Source organism: Pongo abelii, chromosome 5 (assembly GCF_028885655.2).
Source record: "Pongo abelii isolate AG06213 chromosome 5, NHGRI_mPonAbe1-v2.0_pri, whole genome shotgun sequence".
Classification (NCBI taxonomy): domain Eukaryota; kingdom Metazoa; phylum Chordata; class Mammalia; order Primates; family Hominidae; genus Pongo; species Pongo abelii.
In genome coordinates, this window is record NC_071990.2 from 124,182,881 (window position 1) to 124,196,649 (window position 13,769).

General features: G+C 38.9%; 1 protein-coding gene across 6 annotated transcripts in view; it reads left to right on the top strand.

The window, feature by feature from the left end:
* The window catches only part of SMPDL3A (sphingomyelin phosphodiesterase acid like 3A), a 30,618-nt gene that overhangs the window by 9,849 nt on the left and 7,000 nt on the right, over window positions 1–13,769 (top strand). For 4 of the 6 annotated variants that reach the window (XM_002817317.6, XM_054558115.2, XM_054558113.2 and 1 more), the window contains 5 exons: window positions 2,354–2,450; window positions 4,695–4,864; window positions 5,942–6,122; window positions 7,271–7,395; window positions 10,203–10,839. In XM_002817317.6, the coding sequence (XP_002817363.1) occupies window positions 2,354–2,450; window positions 4,695–4,864; window positions 5,942–6,122; window positions 7,271–7,395; window positions 10,203–10,520 (891 nt within the window). In that variant the 3' untranslated portion in view covers window positions 10,521–10,839. Of the gene's footprint in view, window positions 1–2,353; window positions 2,451–4,694; window positions 4,865–5,941; window positions 6,123–7,270; window positions 7,396–10,202; window positions 10,840–13,769 lie in introns of those variants that run through there. The other 2 variants (XM_054558112.2, XM_054558114.2) reach the window with 2 other exon arrangements.

A 13,769-nucleotide genomic window follows, 5' to 3' on the forward strand; every position in this document is an offset into this window, starting at 1 on the left:
TTTCCTAGAGGCTGATGTCTGAGATCTAACTCTGGAGAATGTTAGAAACAAATAAATTTCATAAGTGCTATTTTTTCCACTGAAATTCTATGTTCATGCAGCATAGCTACATAAATATACATATACAGATGCATGTCCCCACCTATGACATCAGAAGTAGGTATCAGTGTGGACATCCTGGAGGATTCTTCCTGTTGCCATCCAAGGAAGGGTCCCCATTTACTCCTACACTGGCAAGACTGGTGCCACTGAATTTGTGGGTGGATCACTTTCCATTAGGCTTCATTTCTCAGCAGTGGTTATGTCAGAGCCAAAAAGGATTGGGAAGGAAACATGGTGCAATAGACAATTGACTGTGAGAGTAATCATGGGATTTAGACCAGCCCTGAGACTGACACCTATCCCTGGATAAGCCATCTAACTTCTCTGGTGCTTGTATTTCTCATGTTTAAAAGAGAGAAGAAAGTCTAAAGTGATTTTTACATAACTCTAAGCTTCTCCGTCACCACACCATACTTGGCATCCATCCCAAAGTAAACAAATGGCCAAGACTTTATGGCTTTTTATTATATGATGATAATGATGCATACCAATTTTCAATCAGAATCTAGATTGGCCTAAGCTGTTGTGTAATTCTCAGATAGGCGACCCTGATCTTGGACACAAACTGAAAATACATGTTTAGTCCAATTGAAACAAGTCATTTGGTTATTACTTGCCCTATGTGTATCTATATGTTCATCATGTATTAGACACATGTATCAAGAACTACTAGGACTTGGGCATCTTCTTGAAAAATAACTTTTGATAAACTTCTCTCAGAAATAGGTCTATTTTACCAATGTAGAGAAGTAAATGAAGAGAGTGAAGAAGGGATTTCAGTCATTTAACATAATTTTTTAAAACAAAATTAAAAACAATTATCCAATTCACAAATGATTTATGGGTTTTTACTCAGTATTTACTTTTTTTTTTTTTTTTTTTTTTTTTGCAACAGGGTCTTTTTCTGTCGCCCAGGCTGGAGTGCAGTGCAGTGGCACAATCATAGATAAATGCAGCCTCGACCTCTGGGGCTCAAGCTATCCTCCTGGCTTAGCCTTTCAAAGTGCTGAGATTACAGGCATGAATCACCATGCCCTGCTTCAGTATTTACTTTCTTAAAGTTTTGTTTGTTTGTTTTCCTCCAGGTGAGGGTCCCCATTTACTTCTACACTAGAGCTTATGTCATCCTGAAGATACTTTATGATAATAAAAATGTTTTGTACTTAAAATGTGTTATTTAAAAAATCAAAATATTTTGATATAATTTATGCTACCCTAAAGAGACTTCTCCAAATCAAAAGCATGTGGTTGTAAATTTTTATTCAAAGAGTTAAGAAGCTTATAATAGTTTGAACAGTTCAGAAGACTTTGTTAAATTCTAAAACATGATGTTTTCCTGTTCCCTCGGCATGCTGCATCAGGCAGCGCATGTGCAGGCTCAAACCTGCCTTTGGCATCTCTTTAATGAGCACACTCCCACATCCTTCCCATATCCTAGCCATGCTAAAACATGAGCTTTTCTCTGTACATGGTACACACCTATGGAACTCTGTGCTTGTGCCTGTGCCTATGCCTGTGTTTGTATCTGGGCCATTGCATTTGCTTTGATGCCCTTTTGTTAAGTTGATAAAGTCCTTATTTAAGGCCTGGCTTAAACAGTCTCTTCACTCTTTAATTCCCTGGGCTACACCTTCTTTTTTTTTTTTTTTTTGAGCCAGAGCCTCACTCAGTTGCCCAAGCTGAAGTGCAGTGATGCGATCTTGGCTCACTGCAACCTTCGCCTCACGGATTCCAGTGATTTTCCTGCCTCAGCCTCCCAAGTAGCTATGATTATGGGTGCTCACCACCATGCCTGGCTAATTTTTGTATTTGTAGTAGAGATGGGGTTTCACCATATTGGCCAGGCACTTCTTGAACTTCTGACCTCAAGTGATCCGCCTGCCTTGGCCTCCCAAAGTGCTGGGATTATAGGCATGAGCCACTGCACCTGGCCCTTGGCTACACTTGATTATTCTTTCTTCTACACTTGATTGTTCTTGCTTGATTGTTCTACACTTGATTGTTCTTGTTCTAGAGGTTCTAGGCTCCCCGGACCTCTGGGTAGTGCCCAGCACATTGTCTTATAGTTAATTGGTTACATTTTATCCCCCAGTCTCCAACTAAGTTATAATTCTTTGAAGATGAAGTCTATCTAATAATCATCCTTGCATCTCTAGATGCCTAACGTAGTTGTCAGTGCTCAAGTAGTGTTTACATTAATTCAGTTGTGTATCTTTAAATTTCAATGGTGGATTATATTGTTTGTGGCCAGGATCAACTGCCTGTAGTCACCAGTAAAGTGTACAATGCAGTAGCAAACCTCTGGAAACCATGGCTAGATGAAGAAGCTATTAGTACTTTAAGGAAAGGTAAGTGAAAGACTTAGTTATTCCTATTTTGCCTCAATTTTTATTCATGTTATTTAGACTTAAATTTTTAATGTTTGCTTGAGTGTGCCACTTCTGGAGCACAGCCCCCAGTTTTTGTGGAGGACAGTGAGTAGTAATGCTGCCTGTGACACAGGTCATGAACCTGTTTATCTTGCAGGGAGCTCTTCCTGTTCTTCTTCTACTCTTTTTTCTTCTTCTACTCTTAATTAGGTAGGTATGTTCCCCATGGAGCAAAAGCTGAACTTTGGATTTGAATGTAAATAAAAGTATATGTTTCTAATTGGAAAATTGATTGAGAAGAGAGAATGGACACTAACTTCTAACCAAGCAGCACAATTTTATAAAACAAACAGCTGGTAAAGTGAGGATAACTAAGCTTTTAACATGGACTTTGAGGTGCTTGGGAAAGTAATGCATAATTAGTGCATAATAAGGACTTCCCTGGGTCATGTCTAAAGGCCCTCTGCTCCGGTGGCTCTTGACACATCATTATGTAAATCCCTGACATTTTGTGAGCTTAACTGAGGTGTCCAGCTGTTAAACTAAGACTTTGGCGTTTTCAGAATGTTGAGACAAATATTAAGTTAATGGCTAGACTTCTCTCAGTTAAAACACTTCTTTCGGTATTTTTGTTAACCCTTTGGCTTTTGCCACTATTTTGTTATTGTTTTTGCTAGCATGCAGCAAATCATAGTATATATGAATTTGAGAGATGATAGCTTAGAATTAGACTATGGTTCTGATTAATCTAGGGAACTATATCTAGTCTTTTTTTTTTTTTTGAGATGGAGTTCCACTCTTGTTGCCCAGGCTGGAGTGCAATGGCATGGTCTTGGCTCACAGCAACCTCTGCCTCCTGGTTTCAAGCGATTCTCCTGCCGCAGCCTCCTGAGTAGCTGGGATTACAGGCACCCGCCACCACACCTGGCTAATTTTTGTATTTTTAGTAGAGATAGGGTTTCACTATGTTGGTCAGGCTGGTCTTGAGCTTCTGACCTCAGGAGATCCACCTGCCTCGGCCTCCCAAAATGCTGGGATTACAGGCATGAGCCACCATGCCCGGCCTATGTCTAGTCTTATACTTCACATCCTACAAGACACACGGAGAGCTTATGCAGGTTGAAGGGAGAGCCATAAAGAATGATCAAGATTCCTAAAGAAATGCTCTGCCTTCTAAGGAGACTCAGCATAAAGCAGGGGAGGTAGAAAAAAGCTGAGAAGTGGAATGCAGGCCCTAAGAAAAAGCCATATGAGTTTCATAATGATATCCATTCCAATGACAGCCCTCAAAGCTCCAGTTAAACACTGGAGTATAATATTAAGTTAAAAGTCATAGAAGCAATCCTGAGAAAGTCTTAAAGGCAAAAGTGATTTGGGGCAGAGATGTCTTGCATGAGGGGCCTCAAACTTTGTCATCCCAGAGGCCCTAGTGAGACCTGTTGTCATTTTCTACTACTAGGACATGAAAGGCAGCTTCTCAAAAATAACTTCTGACAAAGTCAAACCCAACTGCCCTGCTAGTACCATAATAAAAATAATAAGGTGTTATAACTACAAGAAAGAATAGAGAAAATTAAAGGGGCAGTGATCCATCATGATTGAAAGCTAGGGAAAGCCGTGCATAGTGAGTAGGCTCAGGGCAAAGAAAGCTGGGCCAGATCTTAGTGCCCAGCTCTGAAAGTGTCATTGCAACAGATCCTCAGGTGTCCCATCACCAGTGGTTCAGAGGCGTGGGTGGAATGATGCCTTTAAACCTCCTCTCCCCTGAGATTGTAGCAGCTGTGGTTTGTCTGACCTTTTTTTCCGAGTAGTCTCTAGCAAGATCCATATGTGTTACCATTTTTTGGATTTTATATTTCACAATGTCTCTCTTCTTAAGCCCCTAATCATAAAAGTAGAAGTTGTTGTGTAAGTCTTTCTTTCATAAAATCTCATTGCTTACTGCCAAAACACTTATTTATCTTTTCATGTGAATATTGGATACAGCTGTTGTTATCTCAATATGTTGGAAGTGATAGCACGGGGCCTGGCACCATAGCAGGTTTGCAGTAAATGCTTGCTAAATCTGATTCTTATCTAATGACAGCCTGTCTATGTGCAAACTAAACAATGAGAAATAAGCACCAACCTCCTGACTGGATTGTAAACCTCAGGAATTTGCTTTCACAATGTTTGTGTGTATGTGTATGTTTTCCTAAATGTGTTTTAAAATTGTTTTTATAGGTGGTTTTTATTCACAGAAAGTTACAACTAATCCAAACCTTAGGATCATCAGTCTAAACACAAACTTGTACTACAGCCCAAATATAATGACACTGAACAAGACTGACCCAGCCAACCAGTTTGAATGGCTAGAAAGTACACTGAACAGCTCTCAGCAGAATAAGGAGAAGGTAGATCCCATAGACCAAAACCATCTGGGAATAGACGGAAGGCAAAATCTGTATGTTTATTAAACTTGGGGTGGACTCCAGTATCAATAAAAGTATTAGAATTTGAAGATTTTTTTGCATAAACACTTTACAATTCACAGATTTTCTTTTTTTTTTTTTTTTTTAATTTCGAGACGGAATCTCACTCTGTTGCCCAGGCTGGAGTGCAATGGCATAGTCTTGGCTCACTGCAACCTCTACCTCCCAGGTTCAAGCGATTCTCCTGCCTCCGCCTCCCCAGTCGCTGGTATTACAGGCATCCATCACCACGCCTGGCTAATTTTTGTATTTTTAGCAGAGACGGGGTTTTACCATGTTGGCCAGGTTGGTCTCAAACTACTGACCTAGGTGATCCACCCGCCTCGGCCTTCTAAAGTGCTGGGATTACAGGCATGAGCCACTATGCCTGGCCAACTCATTTTAGTTTTAATTTTTTTTTTTTTTTTCAGAGACAGGGGTCTCACTCTGTTGCACAGGCTAGAGTGCAGTGGTGTGATCATGGCTCACTGCAGCTTCAGCCTCCTGGGCTCAAGTGATTCTCCCATCTCAGACTCCTGAGTAGGTGGGACTACAGGTGTGCGCCACCACACCTGACTAATTTTTTTTTCTGTTATTTTTTGTAGAGACAAGATTTCACCATGATGCCCAGGTTGGTCTGGAACTCTGGGCGGGGCTCAAACTCTGCTTTGGCATCCCAAAGTGCTGGGATTACAGGCCTGAGCCACCTCGCATAGCAAGTTTTATTTTGTTTTGCTTTTACTGCTTTTAGGATTAGTGGACATCTATTGGTATAAAAAGAGGCCAATTCAAAAAATTGTGACTGAAGTCACAGTTGCCTTACATCATCAACAGTGTGCAAATATAGTGACCCTAATAGTTTTATAATTTCATCTCTTTTTGTTATAAATAGAAGAGATGATATATTTGCTTTCTAAATTTTAATTAATATACTTTCAATCTTGGGTATCCAAATGTCATTTAGTTATGATGAATGTGCAGAAAGATTCTCATGAGGCCTTTTTGTGTTTCTTTTTCCAGGTGTATATCATAGCACATGTTCCAGTGGGGTATCTGCCATCTTCACAGAACATCACAGCAATGAGAGAATACTATAATGAGAAATTGATAGATATTTTTCGAAAATACAGTGATGTCATTGCAGGACAATTTTATGGACACACTCACAGAGACAGCATTATGGTTCTTTCAGATAAAAAAGGTAATGTAATGCTGTGTTTGCATCTCCCCAGTCTAAGAGTCTAGAGCAAAGTGGTGAATATCCAGTAAATTTGCTGATTTAGTAAATTAAACATTTTATTTAAAAATCTGCCAGCACTAGCCTTTTCTGAATTATCCTCAATGGTTGTATGATGAGTGTCCAAATCACAACATTAGGCCTGCAGCTAGATTTCTTCAACATAAGCTCCTATTAGCTCCACAGGGCCAGCGTTATTTATTTGCTGTCAACACCAAAGCCTCAGAAACCCTCAGCTCACTCAAATTTTCTTTTAAATCTTAGAGTTTAAAGAAATATCACTCTATTTTAACTGCTACACTGAAGTTTCTTTTGATGCTACTTGTTTTATTTCTCAGAATTTAGAAAGCAAAGCACAATTTACACAGCGGCTTAAAATAAAATATATTAAGCTCTTACTTGTAAGTTCTTATTGATACATATATAAGCGGAGAGAATGATACAAACAAACCTCCTATGTACTCCATCACTCACATTCAACATCTATCAAGACTTTTCACTTTTTTTTTGTTGTTGTTGAGACGGAGCCTCGCTCTGTTGCCAGGCTGGAGTGCACCCTGCGATCTCGGCTCACTGCAACCTCTGCCTCCCTGGTTCAAGTGATTATCCTGCCTTAGCCTCCCAAGTAGCTGGGACTACATGTGTGTCACCATGCCCAGCTAATTTCACCATGTTGGCCAAGAAGGTCTCGATCTCTTGACCTAGTGATCTGCCCGCCTCGGCCTCCCAAAGTGCTGGGATTACAGGCATGAGCCACCACACCTGGCCTTATATTCTTTTAATTTTTTGCTGGAGTATTTGAAAGTGAATCTCAAACACTGGATCCCTTTCAGCACTACATATTCTATATTCTTTGCTAAAATATATGGATAATTTACATAACCACAAACTTAGTTAACAAAATCAACAATAATTATCCTGTATCAATAACAAAAATGCCCCTATTTTCTCAAAATTGTCTCTTTGCAGTTGTTTCAAGTCAGTATCCATCAATGATCACATATCACTTGGTTATCTCTGTTAATCTCTTAATCTGGAGCCTGTTTATATTTTTAATATAGTTAAACTCTATTATTTAAAAATGTATGTTTATGTGCATGTGTTTTGTTCAGGGCGTCCAGTAAATTCTTTGTTTGTGGCTCCTGCTGTTACACCAGTGAAGAATGTTTTAGAAAAACAGACCAACAATCCTGGTATCAGACTGTTTCAGTACGATCCTCGTGATTATAAATTATTGGTAAGTTGGCAGATTTCAGAGCTGACCCCATATTTATGCATATCCTTGCAGTTTTCATTAGTTTAGTTGAATTTTTCTCAGGACAGTCATGTGAGATGTATTTTATGTTGAAATCTCCTGGCATCCTTCTTCTTTTTTATACTTGCAATGTTATCAGGACTTACTAAGTGTGAGCTGATGAAGTTAGTCTTTGGAAGGCTGTTTCTGTTCTGTTCTTCTAAGGACTTCACATTTATTTAGATGCTTTCATTGGTTAGTGCCATGTTTGTGGACTTGTATACATACTGAAATGTTTCACTAAGTCATGTTCATTCTTCTTCTCCAGAATATAAGTATCAAGAAGAGGGTAGGCTCTGTTACCATTCCCCCATTCCCTCTCATGAGCCATTATTTCTAAACTTTTCTGTGTCCCAGTCTATTTCTCCATGAAATGGGAATTAAAATATTATTTAATTCACTGAGTTGCTATGAGGATTGCATGAGCAAATCTATGTGAAGCACTTAGAAAAATGCTTGGCTCATACTAAATGCTTAATAAATGTTAACAAACAAGATTTTATTTTCAAGTTCTTGTTCTGTTACCCAGGTTTGGCTCATACTAAATGCTTAATAAATGTTAACAAACAGGATTTTATTTTCAAGTTCTTGTTCTGTTACTCAGGCTGGAGTGTAGTGGTGCGATCATAGCTTACAGCAGCCTCAAACTCCTGGGCTCAAGTGATCCTCCCACTTCAGCTTCCCATGTAGGCGGGACTACAGGCATGCACCACCAAGCCCAGCTAATTTTTATAATCCTATTGTAGAGATGGGGGGTCTCCCTATGTTGCCCAGGCTGGTCTTGAACTCTTGGGCTCAAGTGATCCTCCCACATTGGCCTTCCAAATTGCTGGTATTACAGATGTGAGCCACTGGGCCCACCCAAAAAAATTTTTTAAAGGAAAAAAATGGTAGCTGAAGCCTGTAATCCCAGCACTTTGGGAGGCCAAGTTGGGTGGATCATGAGGTCAGGAGATCGAGACCATCCTGGCTGACACGGTGAAACCCCGTCTCCACTAAAAATACAAAAAAGTTATCTGGGCGTGGTGGCGGGTGCCTGTAGTCCCAGCTACTTGGGAGGCTGAGGCAGGAGAATGGCGTGAACCTGGGAGGCAGAGCTTGCAGTGAGCCGAGATTGTGCCACTGTACTCCAGCCTGGGCGACAGAGCGAGACTCCGTCTCAAAATAAAATAAAATAAAATAAAGGAAAAAAAAATTGAATTGGATATTTGGGACAAAAGTTCTTTGGAGCAGCTTCATGGCTCCTTGCTTTAGAACAATTTAGCACAAAAGACTGGCCATTTAGCTTATGGGTACTTCAGTTTGGGTAACTTCCCCTTTCTACAAACATAATTTGAAAATAATTCACTTCAATTAAAGCCATTATTGGTATAACTGCTTTTTTTTTCTAGATGAATTTAAATAGGAGATGGTTCTGTTATTCCCCAGAATAACAGGGAGGAGGTATGGTGGCAGAAATCTGGTTTTATTCATAAATATTTGATTAAATGGGAAAATGAAACAATTATGTGATAAATTAGTCCAAAAGAATTTTTTCTACAACTTTCAGTTGCCTAATTTTGGATCTGAACCTCAGATATGTAGGTCCACACACACACCTATATATCCATCTATATATGTGTTTATGTATCTAATACACAGCATCTGAGGTTCAGACCCCGATGTATATTTACGTGTGTACATATGTACCGATGTGGGAAGATTCTCCTGATATAGCACTAAATAATTTCTAAAAATATAAAAATAATTTCTCATATAATTTCTAAATAATTTTCTAAAATACAACAATGTATATAGTAAGACTCCATTTTTTTGAAAAAGCCAAAAATGTAAATAAGTATGCACGTTCCAAATATTTATCTTTGTTTTGATATAAAGCCTAGATCACCACACATACACTGTAGTACTGAAAAATGTTTAACAGCTGGTTCACTGAGGGGAAAAGTGCCTTAATTTGTAGTGTTTGCCAATTTCCATGACAGAAATACTCACATCATGGACAATTTCAAGCTACCAAAGTGCCACAGATTGACTAGCAACATTCCTAAAAATTTGACAGTCGGCTGTTGTGAGCTGGTACAAGCTGCCTCCAGCACACCACTGATACACACAACCATTAGTGATGGTTACCTCTGAGGTTGTGTGAATTGAAGGTTTTTTGTTTTGTACATCTCTCTTTGTAGTTTGGATTATGTGCTGTTATGTTCTTTCATCCTTTTTAAAATTGAAAAAGTGATACAGGTTTTTTATTGAACCTCTTTTCCTTCCTTCCCTCCCTCCCTCCCTCCCTTCCTTCCTCCCTCCCTCCCTCCCTCCTTCCATCCCTCTCTTTCTTTCTTATTTATTTATTGACATGAAGTCTTGCTCTGTCACCCAGGCTGGAGTGCAGTGGCGCAATCTCGCAATCTCAGCTCACCGCAACCTCCACCTCCCGGGTTCAAGCAATTCTTCTGCCCCAGCCTCCTGAGTAGCTGGGATTACAGGTGCCCGCCACCATGCCCAGCTAATTTTTTTTTTTCTTTTTTGTATTTTTGGTAGGGATGGGGTTTCACCATGTTGGTCAGGCTGGTGTCAAACTCCTGACCTCAGGTAACCCACCCGCCTCAGCCTCTCAAAGTGTTAGGGTTACAGGCGTGAGTCACAGTGCCCAGCCTAAAATGTCACAGAAATTTAAACATGAACGCTTCTTGTTGTACAATGCCTCATGTGCCAAAAAGTGAACCAGGTTTTGTTACTGTTCTTAACTGCAGGATATGTTGCAGTATTACTTGAATCTGACAGAGGCGAATCTAAAGGGAGAGTCCATCTGGAAGCTGGAGTATATCCTGACCCAGACCTATGACATTGAAGATTTGCAGCCGGAAAGTTTATACGGATTAGCTAAACAATTTGCAATCCTAGACAGTAAGCAGTTTATAAAATACTACAATTATTTCTTTGTGAGTTATGACAGCAGTGTAATATGTGATAAGACATGTAAGGCCTTTCAGATTTGTGCAATTATGAATCTTGATAATATTTCCTATGTAGATTGCCTCAAACAGCTTTATATAAAGCACAATTACTAGTATTTCACAGTTTTTGTTAATAGAAAATGCTGATTCTGATTCTGATTCTGAGATCAATTTGTGGGAATTTTACATAAATCTTTGTTAATTCCTGAGTGGGCAAGTAGACTTCCTGTCTTTGCTTTCTGTTTTTTTTTTCTTTTTGATGCCTAAATGTAGATATCTTTATCATTCTGAGTTGTATTATATATTTAAACTGCTCATTAATAGAATGATGGATATAAATTGGATGTAAATATTCAGTTTATATAATTATATCTAATTTGTACCCTTGTTGAAATTGTCATTTATACAATAAAGCAAATTCTTTATCTCTAAATATGATGAAGTTTTCTTAACATGATAATTTTTAGTTAAAATCTATGTGTTAACTGAGGTCCAAATTGTTTACCTCTCATATGTAAACAGAGGTTACCACTGTTTACATGCACTATCTGTTCTTGGGAAAATACCATGGTCATTAGGACCATGCTGAAACATCACAGGGCATCTATTGCCTAGCTTTCTTCATTCTGTGAGTCTTTGGCATTGCTAACTTTTAAGGATGAGAATGTCACACATACTTATTGCAACTGCAGTACTAGCACAAGGCCTGGGTCCTAGTCCAGTGCCTGGCACCTAGTAAATAATTGTTGAAATGAATTGAAAGCTGTGAATATTTTTCAAAGAAACGTCCTAGATTGCAGTGGTGGCATTTTCTTTGTCACAGTATTCCAAGATACGATAAAAATGAGCCTTTTATTTAATGGGATTGTTTTTAGGACTCTCCAATGGCTCAAGCTGTTTTCTGCTTTCAGGTTAAGTAGGAGAATTAAAGTAGAAATGGAAGGGAGAGTGGGAGGGACTGGGGGATTTAAAGGAAGAGAAGATTGTATATCCCAACACTTTGGCATAGTGGAGAAGACTGTTAAAGAAAAAAAACTCATCATGACACTTGTTAAAGATGTTAAGGCAGACGTTATCCAAGGTAGGCCCTAGTGATAGGTATAGGGACCACTGCAATGGAATCCTGCAGTGAGGGAGAGAGAGTGGACTCAGTTCTGACTTCAACAAGGCTGAGTAGGGAATTATAACCAAGGAGCAGAGTGGGGATCAATGAATGGAAAATCACCAGGAGGAAAAACATCAAAGGTAAGAGGTTTCTGGCTATACCAACTTGATAGGATTATTGCTGAAGGCAGGCCAGTGTGATAGGATATCAAAGGCAGTCAGATACCAAGGGTGGGGCATTCTCCCTAAGCCAACTTAACAGGATTCTTGCTCAAACTGGATCCTGCAACAACAAAGAAGGAAGCCCAATGTTGGCCTAGTCAAGCGGAGGAATCGGAGGAGCCTGACTAAAGTTTTGGTCAAAAGAGAGAGTCTTTGTCAAGACATAAAATGAGCAACCTTAGATTGAGGAGAATGGAACTCATCATCCTTGTGACTGTCTTGACTTCATGTATTAAAATGACTTTTAGATGCAACGTTGCATAATAATGAAACCAAATTATCCTGATTTCCAGAGAGCTAATAAAATAAGTATTACAAAACAAAGATATCATATCTGAGAAGCAATCATGATTCATTAGGTAAAGTTTCTTTTAAAATTTTTACTTTTTAGGTTTCAACAAATAAATTAGTATGCTTTAAAAGTGAGAATGCTGAAACAGCAAAATTGTGTTATAAAATAGTCACATCATTTAGAAAACTTCATGCCTGCAATTATATTTAAAGTTGGTATTTTCAAATGACTAGATTGTGTATTCATACTTTTTTTAATTTTTAATTTTTGTGAGTACATAGTAGGTGTATATATTTATGGGGTACATGAGATATTTTGATACAGGCATGCAATGCGTAATAATCACATGAAAAATGGGGTATCTATACCCTCAAGCATTTATCCTTTGTGTTACAAACAATCCAATTATACTATTTTAGTTATTTAAAAATATACGATATTCATATATTCTTATACTTACGGACAGAGGTTCTAAGAAAGCAAATTTGCAACATGTAGGAAAATTTAGAAACAGTGAAAAGCAAATATGGTTTTAGCTGACTTGGAAAATGGGTCCCAGCACTGGAAATGCTTGCAGGGTTATTGTGGAGAAAATTTCTGCATCTGTTGGGGGTTTGGGGCAGTGAATATTTAGGGTCTATCCTACTTTATTCTACAGTTTTTACATTTTTAATTACACATTTTTGTATTCAGTTTACTTTCCTCTTGAAATAGAAATGATTTTAAAATCTGAGTGACATTTAGGGACATTATCAACAGTTAAATTGATATTTCCATTGTAAAACCAGAGCATGTTACAATTATTTATTGTGGTTTATTTCAGATTATGTTCAAATAAATTATGAATTTTATTATGTCCACAGTAAAACTTACCTTAATATTTGCGTCTGTTTATTGGTGGTGCTTTGGCAAATTCATAAACTGTATCCTGTTTAGATATAGACACTGCTACTTTGAAAATGGTTTTGAATGAACATTAACCATATATTGGTAGGAAAAAAGGGGACTGGGCGTGGTGGCTCACGCCTGTAAGCCCAGCACTTTGGGAGGCCGAGGCGGGCAGATCACTAGGTCAGGAGATTGAGACCATCCTGGCTAACATGGTGAAACCCTGTCTCTGCTAAAAACACAAAAGATTAGCCGGGCATGGGGGTGGGTGCCTGTAGTCCCAGCTACTCAGGAGGCTGAGGCAGGAGAATGGTGTGAACCCCGGAGGTGGAGCTTGCAGTGAGCCAAGATCGTGCCACTGCCCTCCAGGGTGGCGACAGAGGGAGACATCCTCTCAAAAAAAAAAAGGAGCGGGGGAAGTAAAAGTGAAGAGAATAGGAAAGAGTCCTTAAATGAAAACCACTGTTTTAGGAGAATAGAAAGATTTAAGGGCAAACTATACCTTACTCATACACACACACACACACACACACAGAGAAATATCTATTTGAATAAATTTTTTCCATTCCTGATGGCAATACTCTCCCATATTATGAATGGATTGGCTAAACTGAGCAGGCACCCCCCTTCTTAATATGCAGTAGAGGAATCTGCTTAATAAACTCAGTTGCTCTTCTGGTGGTGCCTAGCCTAGGACACCACTTGAACTTGTGTACAGACCTCTAACAGAGCATTCTGTTTCTCTATATTCTTGGAAGATGAGCTGAATCCTTGTCACATCTGCCTTGAGTGACACTTTTAGGCAATGAGCTTTATGCCAAAAGGAGAAAACTAGAACTTCGTTAGGCTAATAGTAC